The following is a 13,595-nucleotide window of genomic DNA, read 5'->3' on the forward strand; positions in this document are numbered from 1 at the left end:
CATTTAGCAAGATCCCATACGGGATTCTCTGTTGTCGATTCTCCGCTCTCAAGGGTGGAAGGTGAATCTGGGAAAGAGTTCCTTGGTGCCAAACACCAGGGTATGTTTTCTGGGGACGATCATAGACTTGATCCTCATGAAGATTTCCTTGACGTAAGTCAGAAAATCCAAACTTCTTGCTACCTGTCTTTCCCTTCAGTCCTCTGTCCGTCCATCAGTGGCACTGTGTATGGAAGCAATTGGTCTAATGGTGGCTTCCATGGGCATTATTCCTTTTGCTCATTTCCTTCTAAGACCTATACAGTTATGCATGCTCAGACAATGGAATGGAGACCACTCGGACCTCTTTCAGAGGATAGTCTTAGACATCCGGACGAGGGATTCCCTGTCCTGGTGGTTCTCTCAGGACCATCTGTCCCAGGGCACATGCTTCCTGAGACCATCTTGGAAGATTGTGACTATGGACAACAGCTTTTTGGGGTGGGGTGCAGTTTGGGGTTCCTTAAGAGCTCAGGTAATTTGGACTCAGAAGGAGTCTGCCCTCCCTATAAATATCCTAGAGTTGAGAGCATTCTTCAATGCACCGATAGCTTGGCCTCAACTGAGTTCAGTTCGGTTTATCAGATTTCAATTGGACATTACCTTGGTGGCGTACATCAACCACCAGGGAGGAACACAGAGTTCCTTAGCGATGAAGGAGGTGACGCGCATTCTTCAGTGGGCGGAGTCTCGCAGTTGTCACCTTTCTGCCATCCACATCCCAGGGGTGGACAACTGGGAAAGCAGATTATTTGAGCAGGCAGACTTTTCATCCAGGGGAGTGGGCCCTTCATCCGGAAGTATTTTCAATGATAACTCTCAGGTGGGGAGTTCTGGAGTTGGATCTGATGCCATCTCGTCTAAACGCCAAACTTCCAAAGTACGGCTCAAGATCAAGGGATCCACAAGCAGCTCGGGTCAACGCTCTGGTGGTTCCATGGTACTTCGGTTTAATTTATCTGTTTCCTCAGTTTGCCCTCCTTCCTCGGGTGATAGCCCGTATCAAACAGGAGCAGGCTTTGGTGATTCTGATTGCTCCAGCTCACAGAATTTGGTTTGTGGACCTGGTGAAGATGTTGTCCTTTCCCCGTGGAAATTGCCTCTGAGGAAGGACCTTCTCCTTGAGGGTCCTTTTCTACATCCAAACCTATATTCTCTGAAGCTGACTGCTTAGAGATTAAAAGCCTAGTCTTATCTAGACAAGGTTTTTCCGAAAAGGTGATTGATGCCATGATTCAGGCTCGTAAGCCGGTAACTCGCAAGATTTACCATAAGGTGTGGCATACATATCTTTACTGGTGTGAGTCTAGGGGTTTCCCTTGGAGACAGGTGAGGGTTCCCTGTATTTTGCCTTTTCTTCAGGAGAGCCTGGAGAAAGGGTTGTCAGTTAGTACTCTGAAGGGACAGATATCTGGCCGACTTACCGGATGTTCAATCCTTTGTTCAGGCCTTGGTCAGAATCAGGCCTGAATCAGTATCAGAATCAGTCTGTTGCTCCTCCGTGGAGCCTCAATCTTGTTCTTAGGGTTCTGCAGCAGGCTTCGTTTGAGCCTATGCACTCTGTTGATATAAAGTTATTTTCTTGGAAGGTTTTGCTTCTTCTCGCTATTTCTTCTACTCAGTGAGTCTCAGAGCTTTGGGCCCTGCAGTGTGACCCCCCCCCCCCCACCTACCTTATTTACCATGCAGATAAAGCAGTCCTTTGTACTAAATTGGAATTTCTTCCTAAGGTGGTTTCGGACCGCAATATCAATCAGGATATTGTCATTTCTTCCTTGTGTCCGAATCTTTCTTCTCAAAAGGGACGTCTGTTGCATAACCTGGATGTTGTGCATGCTCTGAAATTCTTTCTGCAGGTAACTAGTTCGACAATCTACTGCCCTTTTTGTTGTGTTTTCTGGTAAATGTAATGATCAGAGGGCCACTTCCTCTACTCTCTCCTTTTGGTTGAGAAGTGTTATTCATTTGGCTTATGAGACAGCTGGACAACAGCCTCCTGAGAGGATTATGGCTCATTCAACTAGGGCTGTCTCTTCTTCCTGGGCCTTTAAAAATGAGGCTTCTGTGGAACATATCGGCAAGGCAGCCACTTGGTCCTCTTTGCATACTTTTTCCAAATTCTACAAATTCAATGTTTTTTCCTCTGCTGAGGCTTCTTTTGGGAGCAAAGTTCTTCAAGCTGGTGTGCCTTCTGTTTAGTTCCGCCTGTCTTGTTCTCCCTCCCTTCCATTCTGTGTCCTCTAGCTTGGGTATTGGTCCCCACTAGTAATTAGAATGGATTCGTGGACTCTCCATGCCATTGGAAAGAAAACAAAATTTATGCTTACCTGATGAATTATTTTCTTTCCTGGCATGGATAGTCCACGACCCGCCCGTATTTAAATTTTCAGACGTCTTTTTCTAAATTTCAGGCACCTCTATACCCTTTGTGTCTCTTCTCTTTCCGTATTCTCTCGGCCGAATGACTGGGTTTATGGGAAGTGGGAGGGATACTTACAGCTTTACTGGGGTGTTCTTTGCCGCCTCCTGGTGGTCAGGAGTTAAATTCCCACTAGTAATTAAAATAGATTTGTGGACAGAATTTATCAGGTAAGCATACATTTTGTTTTTGTTAGTGATTAGAGGTGCTCATTAGAGTAAGTGGCAATAAGACCTTATAGACAACAGCAACAGCTGCCTAATTTCCACCACAGTGGGTTAATGCCCCACCACATGGAATTTTGCTCCTTATATCTAAGCTTAAATGGACATAAAAACCCTTTTGTTTTCATGACTCAGAGTATGTTTGTTTTTTTATTATCCTTTTTTTGAATAGCAGGAAGGCAAGCTCAGGAGTGTGCACGTGTCTGCCGTACTATATGACAGTAGAATGTTATACATTAGCAAGAGCACTAGATGGCAGCACTATTTCCTGTCATGTAGTGCTTCGGACGTGTGACTTTTTTAAAATTGTATTGTTTACCTGAATCGCGAAAGAAAAAAATTGTTTCATGTCCCTATATAACTACTGTAAAACTCATACAACTATCATCAAGTGTTGCTCTTGCATTTATGTACATAAGGTAATGCAAAACGGTCATATCTCATTACTTTGTTATATGATTTCTATTCTGTAACTGCTAAAATGTCAATACAAATTCTAAAAGTATTTTGCAGAGCTAAACCTGGTGTTTAGAAAATTGTCATGAAATGTTGTTTGATTTACTCTACAAAACATATCATGTAACATCTTTTTTTTATTATAGAATCAGTATGATACAAGCAGTGGATTAAAAGATCTGAGCCAGTGGAAGGAAAGGGAGCACGTACAACATGTTTCTCCTTCACCCATTCCTGATCGGTCGTATGATCTGAGGCCTCTTAACTTGCCAAAAGTATCTGCAGAGCAACATGTACCGCCAACTAGTGATAGAGTACATAGTTACCGAGATCGATCTGAAATTACCACTTTTAAAGATGTCCCACCAACTAGTGATAGAGCTCATAGCTACCGAGATCGATCTGAAATTGTTACCACTTTTAAAGATGTTCCACCAACTAGTGATAGAGCTCATAGCTACCAAGAACGATCTGAAATTGTTACCACTTTTAAAGATGTCCCACCAACTAGTGATAGAGCTCATAGCTACCAAGAACGATCTGAAATTGTTACCACTTTTAAAGATGTCCCACCAACTAGTGATAGAGCTCATAGCTACCAAGAACGATCTGAAATTGTTACCACTTTTAAAGATGTCCCACCAACTAGTGATAGAGCTCATAGCTACCAAGAACGATCTGAAATTGTTACCACTTTTAATGATGTTCCACCAACTAGTGATAGAGCTCATAGCTACCAAGAACGATCTGAAATTGTTACCACTTTTAATGATGTTCCACCAACTAGTGATAGAGTACATAGTTACCAAGATCGATCTGGAATTGTTACCACTTTTAAAGATGTTCCACCAACTAGTGATAGAGCTCATAGCTACCAAGAACGATCTGAAATTGTTACCACTTTTAATGATGTTCCACCAACTAGTGATAGAGTACATTGTTACCGAGATCGATCTGGAATTGTTACCACTTTTAAAGATGTTCCACCAACTAGTGATAGAGCTCATAGCTACCAAGAAGGATCTGAAATTGTTACCACTTTTAAAGATGTCCCACCAACTAGTGATAGAGCTCATAGCTACCAAGAAGGATCTGAAATTGTTACCACTTTTAAAGATGGATATACTTTGTCTCCTTCCCTAAAGCAGCCTGAAATCATTTCTGTGTCTCATTATTCAGAGTACAAGGACAGAGGTGGCTTGCATGCTGACAATCAAGTACCATTTTCCCTTCCAATATCATATGAGGGCACCAAGCCAATCAACTCAATTACTTTTGCCTCCCGCAAATATTCCTCCCAGCTTTCCTTATCTCCTGAGCCTGAAACTGAATCTCAGGAGAATATACCAGTGGATTTGCAATCTATGAACATTGATAAAACCTCACACAATATTTTAGTAAGTACTGAATCTGCTCCGTTAATATTAAAGGCAGATAACCAACCTCTTGTTAAATTTCAGGACACTCCCATTCTACAATGCGTTAGTAAACCTGCATTTCAAGAGAAAACCCCGCTATTACCTGCATGTATATCAACTGATTATTCTCTGGCCAGACAGTTTTTCGGTCAAAGTTTTGCCGTTGATCAACTGAGTTCTTCTTCTATAAGAAAATCAGTTTCACTTGATGATGTAAACAGTGGTCAAGTTATTAAAAAATCTGGTGAACATACATTGGCTGCTTTTCAACAGGACAAGGACCGTTCCAATTTATCAAAAGTGGAGACATCTAGTGTCACATGTTTAGGTCACGACTTCAACAGACATATTAAGGATAGACCAATATCTGCTGTAATAGAAGAGAAAGAAAAACACGATGGAGGCTCCCAGTCTAGTTTTATAAGGGCAGAACCCATCCGCACGTCATCTCCCACCAGAAAAGCACTTTCCTGTGTTCATGTTACTATTTCCCCAAAACTGGACAGCTCTAGGAAACTTGATTTTGTCATTGACAAGTCAGTTATAGGAGGTATATCTGATCATAATGAAATAGCAGAAACTATCAGGATAGATGGAGCAGAAACACCCAGGCCCCGCTGTACAGAATTATTAAAAAAGGAACAAGTACTCCATAGCCAAGATCTGTTGTCTTATAAGGGAATCAATAGTTCTTCTTATTTCTTGCACCCTCCTCCTGAAACGTATAGAACTGCGGCACAAACAAGTGGTGAGGAGGACCAGAGACATCAGAAAGAAAGGGAAGATAATGTGAGAAAACGAACACTGTTATCTGATGCTACAACACAGATAACCACTGAAAGTCCTTCAAAAACAACATTTTCAGCTGAAATTTTTATTAATGATGCAGAGAGAGATAATAAAATCTCCACGTCTTCAAAGTTAAAGTCAGCAGAGACTTCAGATGTGCAGCCGTTAGATCGTGTTCAGGTGGCTTACCTTTCCCGGGCAACTGGTGAGTAAACACTGAATAGTTCTCTTGAACATTTTATATTTGGTGCCAAGGTGGTGATACTTTGTGATTATAAATATGAAATTATTTGTACTCTCGCCCTTCACTGTGTGAAATATAGCCCCCTTTCTAAAGAAAGAGACTGACTGAGTCTGCTTAGCAGGAGAAAAGCTAAACAGGGCGGCATCAGTTTCACCAAATAAAAAGTACAAGTCTCATGATTGTTATTTAGTTTGGTAAACTGCACAGAGAAACCAAGTCTGCTTGAGGATCCTGTGGTGCAGTTAAAACCTAGAGCGCTAATTTAAAGGTCATTATACTAAAACATAAAAGGCTGCCAATTGCAAATCTTTTTCACAACACTTTTACAATCCCAGCGTGAGTTTTAGTATTTATCTGAAATATTTAAGTGCCTTACTTGGAAATACTGCACATATATTTGTATTCCTGAAGTTCAAATACGTACAAAAAATGTCTATATATTTAGTTTGTTAGATGCCACATCTTGAACTTTCTGCCTACTACTGTTACCTGCGGGTCAGTAATGGCCTCTGTCCTTGGTGCTGATCTGTTCTTTGGTGTTTATTCACTAAACTACAGAGCTTAACGAGTCATTATAGTAAAAAAAACATTGTCTCATTCGTTAGATCATGTAATTTTATCACTGTCAACCCTACATATCTATGTTTTTAACCCCGCAAAAATAATGCGTACATTTTTCACTATAATAGCCAGCCATGAACTATTTTGAACCACATGCTGGATGGGATGTTTGTATTTCTTTAGGTCACATACATGCTATATATTTAGATTTTCTTTCTAGGCACTATCATTAAGTGTATATCTTTCTATACATTTATATAACTTATACACATATTTAGGAAATTAATAACTAATCCCTAAATCATCTGACCTTTTGGGAGTCTGGTAGAGTTTGGCAAATTATGCACAATACAACTAAAGCAAAGCATTCAGTGACATAATGTCAATTAGCAGCGAAACCATATCATATTCTTGTGGTTAGAATTGTTTTAATCTGTCCTAACATATTCTCTACTCTTCCTGTAAAAACAAAACCATAAAATGTCTTTTCATGTCTTGTCAAGTGCCTTACATGATGTCTTCATATTTTTAATGCACCTTATTTCTTATCTTCTCTATTTAACAGATCAACCAATGCTCCTGCCATACAGACCGCCAGGAAGTCCCGAATTGTTCTATGTGCCATATATTGACAAAGTATCCAGATTATCGCCTGTCAGATCAAGTAGCACAATAGAAAGTTCACATACAGGTAAAAGATTTAACTCTTGTAGTAACATTACAACATATCCAAAATCTTGTTGAACTCTTTATAGCAACATGTTCTTAGGACGTTAAAGGGACAGTCAAGTCAAAATTAAACAATCATTAATCTGATAGGGCATGCAATTTTAAACAATTTCCCAATTTGTTTTTATCATCAAATTTTCTTTTTTCTCTTGGCATTCTTTGTTAAAAGCTAAACCAAGGTAGGCTCATAAAATGATTTCTAAGATGTGGAAGGCTGCCTCTTATCTCACTGCATTTTGACTGTTTTTTTACAGATATACTTTGCTAGTTCTTGTGTGTCATAAAGATGACATTGTGCTCACTCCCGTGGAGTTATTTATGAGTCAGCACTGATTTGGCTAAAATGCAAGTCTGTCAAAAGAACTGAGATAAGGTGACAGTCTGCATAGTCTTAGATACAAGGTAATCACAGAGGTAAAAATTGGTTGGTTATGCAAAACTGGGGAATGGTTAATAAAGGGATTATCTTTTTAAACAATAAAAAATTTCAAGTAGACTGTCCCTTTAATGCCAGTTAATTTGCATATTCTCTGTGTATTTTCTTCCTGATCAGGAGTATAATTCTCTTTTTTTCCCCAGGCTCTAATGATGCTATATCACCAACGTTTCCAGCAGAAGTGCTGGGCTCAGCTACTGAAAAGCACTCAAACTTTCCTGTGCATAAAGACGGCATCTACAGCAAGGGCGTGGGGCCAAAAATAGCCTGGGAGGATGGTATGGATGATCCCAAGGAAACAGATGCAGGTGAGAAACATGTTGGTTCTTTAACTAATCTATAACAGTGATCTTAACATATTTTGTTCTTAATGGCTGCTTTGCCACTTTCTCACTGGTTTTTGACCTAGAAGGGATGGAGTATTAGGTATTTGTAATTTTTACAAAATGAAGTGTGATGGTGCCACAAGAACAAAGCAAGATGGGATAAAAAATAGAAAAGGTGAGATAGCTGCACAGAGGAAATTATGGGCTGGGGAAGTTGTAGCTAGAGGGGATGTTGACGAGGGAAGAACTGGCTGTTTGATGATCATATGATACAACTAAAGGAGTGCTAGACCTTACTTTGTCATGCTGATGTCTGATAAAGTCTAAAAAGCCAACACTTGTAACAATTTTATGATTTCTTTTTTCTATTAAAGATAACATTGAACACACAAGAACTAAAGTCTTATCCACGCCTGTTCAACATGGGTCCCAAAACCAGACAGAAAAAACATGTACTACTTATGAGCCAAGAAAAATGCCAGATTATTTTACAGAAGGGCTCATGTCATATAATCAACAGAAGGAAAATGAGTTCTTCCCTTTAAGACCAGAAGTTGATTATAGTCGAGAACACTACTCCCATGGGAAATTATCACTAATTAGTAATATGATAGAGGAAAAAACTGAGAAGTCTCAAAGAAAGAAAAATGAAAATGATAACCCTATAAGTTTACGGACCATAGATATCACTAATAAACATCAGTCTTTAAAGAACAGGGATTATGTCAACAACAGCAGTGAAGTCACTGATTTCAGGAAGGGAGCTCCAGAAAATGTCAAAAGCTTGAGGGATATCAGTGTTACCGCCTCAAATAGCAAGACCGCTGATGCCATAAGAAAATCACAGCACAAAACCTCACAAAATCAAAATCAAAGCAATCTTTCAAGCTTAGATGATTTATGGGCTCGGTATACAGAAAGAAAACAGAATCATCTCTCAGATTCCAACAGCAAGCTAGAATTGTCTTTGGTGGAGCGTCTGGACCGTCTAGCAAGGCTTCTTCAGAGATCTTTTGCCCACTCATCATTTTCTGAAGATGTGCACGTTACACAAGACCAAGTTCTGGGGAGAAAAGAGGTCACTGAAGGACAATGGGCAAGTGAGAAGATGGATGAAGAAAGATGGTACCAGTCTAAACAATCTGGTTTGGATGATATGAAGATTTCCGAAGGCCCTCTGAGGCTAAAACATTCTGTAGACAAGACACGTGACAGGTTGGCATATTCAGATTTTTCTTCAGAGTTGAAGAGTACAGAAACTGAGAGTGTCACCACTGATGTAGAAACTGCCACTCAAACAGACAGTGACTCAGTGGCTCAGACAGGAGTCAGTAGTTCTATATCCACCATTGACACTGTGCGACTTATCAAAGCTTTTGGTCCAGAGAGAGTTCAGCCATCATCACGGCTCTCACACTTGTATAGCACCATTGATAATCAGAAAAAACGCACTGAAGAAAGCATGGGAAAGCTGAGAAGACATATTGTGGCTAAAGAGAGCTCTAATAGAGAGTATGCTGAGCTTAAGAGAAGTAACCGCAATACACAGGTATGTTTTGTTTGTAATCCGTCATCCATCCTTTTGGGATTTGGTCGAATTGGTTCAGACTGTTAATGACAAATCTGTTTAACATTTAGGAGTCAGTAAGAATATTTAGTAGCCAGAGATACTTTTAGGAGCCAGACAGTGGTATCTGTATATAGATCTATGGTGAATAACCCCAAAATTTAGGTTTGTCGAGCCTTGATTTACAGTATTAATTGGCAAATATATATGGACTGGGCAACAATACTCAGTGATACTGTTCTGAAGTTTATTAGCCTTTAACCTTCTGGCACTTGATTGTGATATGGGGGGGGGGGGAACTTGCAAATCACTCACCCATCATCTTATTTTTTTGGTTGGCTGAGAGGCAGAGAATCCGCTTTTAACAGCCACTGTCTTTGCATCTCAACTAATAAATATGCGTTGTGTTGCTGGGAAGAGCAGAGAATATTCTTCACATGAGAAACTGACATCTCTGTTCCATATATACTTTTATTGTGTGGGCGCAATATAACATTACATGTAACAAATCCTGACACCTAGGGAACCGTAGCTACTAATATGTTACCCCTAGTTTCTAACTTTTTACATTTGTCTTCCTCTTTATGAAGTAGCCATTTGGGGGCATTGTAATACTTTGCAATATTATTACCTTTTCTGTTATTTGTAAATGTTATTTAAGCTATTCAAAGCACAAATTAATGAGATAACATAAATTGATTTAAATTGTCATTATAGTGTTAAAGTGACATGCGTCTGTTTCCGTTCCAAATCAGCAGTGCTGTGACGGTCCGAAGCTGGACTTTAAGTATGTGTTTAACCCCTTTGCAGGATCGCTAGTATTAAAATTGCCTGCTCTAAAATATTACAGTATGTCATTTTAACACTATTATGGCTTTTTAATTTTATTGTTAGCATATTTTAGCTTATTATAGGCTTAAAGGGACAGTCAACACCAGAATTTTTGTTGTTTAAAAAGATAGATAATCCCTTTATTACCCATTGCCCAGTTTTGCACAACCAACAGAGTTATAATAATACACTTTTTACCTCTGTGATTACCTTGTATCTAAGCTTCTGCACACTGCCCCCTTATTTCAGTTCTTTTGACAGACTTGCATTTTAGCCAATCAGTGCTTACTCCTAGGTAACTTCACGTGCGTGAGCTCAATGTTATCTATATGAAACAGCGGTGCCTTCTGTTTAGGTTCCCTGTCTTGTCCCTCCCTTATCATCCGTGTACTCTAGCTTTGGTATTGTATCCCACAAGTAAGGATGAAATCCGTAGACTCATCGTGTCTTTAACCCCTTAACGACCAAGGACGTACGCCATACGTCCTCAAAAAAAATACACTTAACGCCTGAGGACGTATGGCGTATGTCCTCGGTCTGGAAAGCAGCTGGAAGCGATCCTGCTTGCTTCCAGCTGCTTTCCGGTTAATGCAGTGATGCCTCAACATCGAGGCATCCTGCAATAACCCCCCTTGGCCATCCGATGCAGAGAGAGCCACTCTGTGGCCCTCTCTGCACCGGACATCGATGGCCGGTTTCGTTGGTGGGTGGGAGCCAGTCTGGGAGGCGGGTGGGCGGCCATCGATGGGCCGTATGATGTGGAGGGGGGCGGGAATGCCAGGGCTGCGCGCACGGGGGGCGGGCGCGTGCACTGGGTAGGGAGCGGGTGGGAACCGCTACACTACAGAAAAATGATGTGAAAAAAGTGGCAGTGAGGGCCAAAAATATCTAAAGTATATCGATCTAAGAGATCTGGGAGGGGGTGGGGGGTTGGTCTTATGGGGAGGGCAAGCTACACTACAGAAAAATATTTAAAAAAATAAAAAAACAGTTGCCAGTACCAAAGATGGCTACTAATAAGTTAGAGGGGGATGGTTAAAGAGCTGTTTGGGGGGGTATCAGGGAGGTTGGGGGCTAAGGGGGGATCCTCCAGAGCAGCATATGTAAATATGCCTTTTTTTTAAAGATTTTTTTTATCAAGGATAGCTTTTTTTTTTTTAGTACTGGCAGACTTTCTGCCAGTACTTAACATGGCGGGGACAATTGTGGGGTGGGGGAGGGAAGAGAGCTGTTTGGGAGGGATCAGGGGGTGTAATGTGTCAGGTGGGAGGCTGATCTCTACACTAAAGCTAAAATTAACCCTGCAAGCTCCCTACATGCTACCTAATTAACCCCTTCACTGCTAGCCATAATACATGTGTGATGCGCATCGGCATTTAGCGGCCTTCTAATTACCAAAAAGCAACGCCAACGCCATATATGTCTGCTATTTCTGAACAAAGGGGATCCCAGAGAAGCATTTACAACCATTTGTGCCATAATTGCACAAGCTGTTTGTAAATAATTTTAGTGAGAAACCTAAACTTTGTGAAAAAGTTTGTGAAAAAGCGAACAATTTTTTTTATTTGATCGCATTTGGCGGAGAAATGGTGGCATGCAATATACCAAAATGAGCCTAGATCAATACTTTGGGTTGTCTTCTACACTAAAGCTAAAATTAACCCTACTAGCTCCCTACAAGCTCCCTAATTAACCCCTGCACTGCTGGACATAATACACGTGTGATGCACAGCGGCATTTAGCGGCCTTCTAATTACCAAAAAGCAACGCCAAAGCCATGTATGTCTGCTATTTCTCAACAAAGGGGATCCCAGAGAAGCATTTACAACCATTTGTGCCATAATTGCACAAGCTGTTTGTAAATAATTTTAGTGAGAAACCTAAACTTTGTGAAAAAGTTTGTGAAAAAGCGAACAATTTTTTTTATTTGATCGCATTTGGCGGAGAAATGGTGGCATGCAATATACCAAAATGAGCCTAGATCAATACTTTGGGTTGTCTTCTACACTAAAGCTAAAATTAACCATACTAGCTCCCTACAAGCTCCCTAATTAACCCCTGCACTGCTGGACATAATACACGTGTGGTGCGCAGTGGCATTTAGAAGCCTTCTAATTACCAAAAAGCAACGCCAAAGCCATATAAGTCTGCTATTTCTGAAGAAAGGGGATCCCAGAGAAGCATTTACAACCATTTGTGCCATAATTGCACAAGCTGTTTGTAAATGATTTCAGTGAGAAACCTAAAATTGTGAAAAATGTAACTTTTTTTTTTTATTTAATCGCATTTGGCGGTGAAATGGTGGCATGAAATATACCAAAATGGGCCTAGATCAATACTTAGGGTTGTCTACTACACTACAATAAAGCTAAAATTAACCCTACAAACTCCCTACATGCTCCCTAATTAACCCCTTCATTGCTGTGCATAATACATGTGTGGTGCGCAGTGGCATTTAGCGGCCTTCTAATTACCAAAAAGCAACACCAAATCCATAAATGTCTGCTATTTATGAAAAAAGGGGATCCCAGAAAAGCATTTACAACCATTTGTGCCATAATTCCACAATCTGTTTGTACATAAATTCAGTGAGAAACCTAAAGTTTGTAACAAAATGTGTGAAAAAGTGAACAATTTTTTTTATTTGATTGCATTTGGTGGTGAAATGGTGGCATGAAATATACCAAAATGGGCCTAGATCAATACTTTGGGATGTCTTCTAAAAAAAAATATATATACATGTCAAGGGATATTCAGGTATTCCTGACAGATATCAGGGTTCCAATGTAACTAGCGCTAAGTTTGAAAAAAAGTGGTTTGGAAATAGCAAAGTGCTACTTGTATTTATTTCCCTATAACTTGCAAAAAAAGCAAAGAACGTGTAAACATTGGGTATTTCTAAACTCAGGACAAAATTTGGAAACTATTTAGCATGGGTGTTTTTTGGTGGTTGTAGATGTGTAACAGATTTTGGGGGTCAAAGTTAGAAAAAGTGTGTTTTTTTTCCATTTTTTCCTCATATTTTATATATTTTTTTATAGTAAATTATAAGATATGATGAAAATAATGGTATCTTTAGAAAGTCCATTTAATGGCGAGAAAAACGGTATATAATATGTGTGGGTACAGTAAATGAGTAAGAGTAAAATTACAGCTAAATACAAACACCGCAGAAATGTAAAAATAGCCTTGGTCCCAAACGGACAGAAAATGGAAAAGTGCTGTGGTCATTAAGGGGTTAAAAAGAAAAGAAAATTTATGCTTACCTGATAAATTTGTTTCTTTTTAGACACGATGAGTCCACAGCCCACCCTGTTCTTTGAGACAGGTTATTAGTTTTTGTAAACTTCAGACACCTCTGCACCTTGGCTTTTCCTTTCTCTTCCTAACTTCGGTCGAATGACTGGAGTGGGAGGGAAGGGAGGAGCTATTTAACAGCTCTGCTGTGGTGCTCTTTGCCTCCTCCTGCTGACCAGGAGGTGAATATCCCACAAGTAAGGATGAAATCCGTGGATCATGTCTAAAAAGAAACAAATTTATCAGATAAGCATACATT

At 40.0% G+C, this 13,595-nt stretch overlaps 1 protein-coding gene across 1 annotated transcript in view; it reads left to right on the forward strand.

Moving 5' to 3' along the window:
* ALMS1 (ALMS1 centrosome and basal body associated protein) overlaps positions 1 to 13,595 on the forward strand; it is a 230,543-nt gene that overhangs the window by 172,144 nt on the left and 44,804 nt on the right. Inside the window, exons 9-12 of the mRNA XM_053704364.1 lie at positions 3,285 to 5,550; positions 6,716 to 6,841; positions 7,459 to 7,623; positions 8,016 to 9,190. Of these exons, the coding sequence (XP_053560339.1) occupies positions 3,285 to 5,550; positions 6,716 to 6,841; positions 7,459 to 7,623; positions 8,016 to 9,190 (3,732 nt within the window). The remainder of the gene's footprint in view (positions 1 to 3,284; positions 5,551 to 6,715; positions 6,842 to 7,458; positions 7,624 to 8,015; positions 9,191 to 13,595) is intronic.

The sequence above is a fragment of the Bombina bombina genome, chromosome 2 (genome assembly GCF_027579735.1).
Source record: "Bombina bombina isolate aBomBom1 chromosome 2, aBomBom1.pri, whole genome shotgun sequence".
NCBI lineage: Eukaryota > Metazoa > Chordata > Amphibia > Anura > Bombinatoridae > Bombina > Bombina bombina.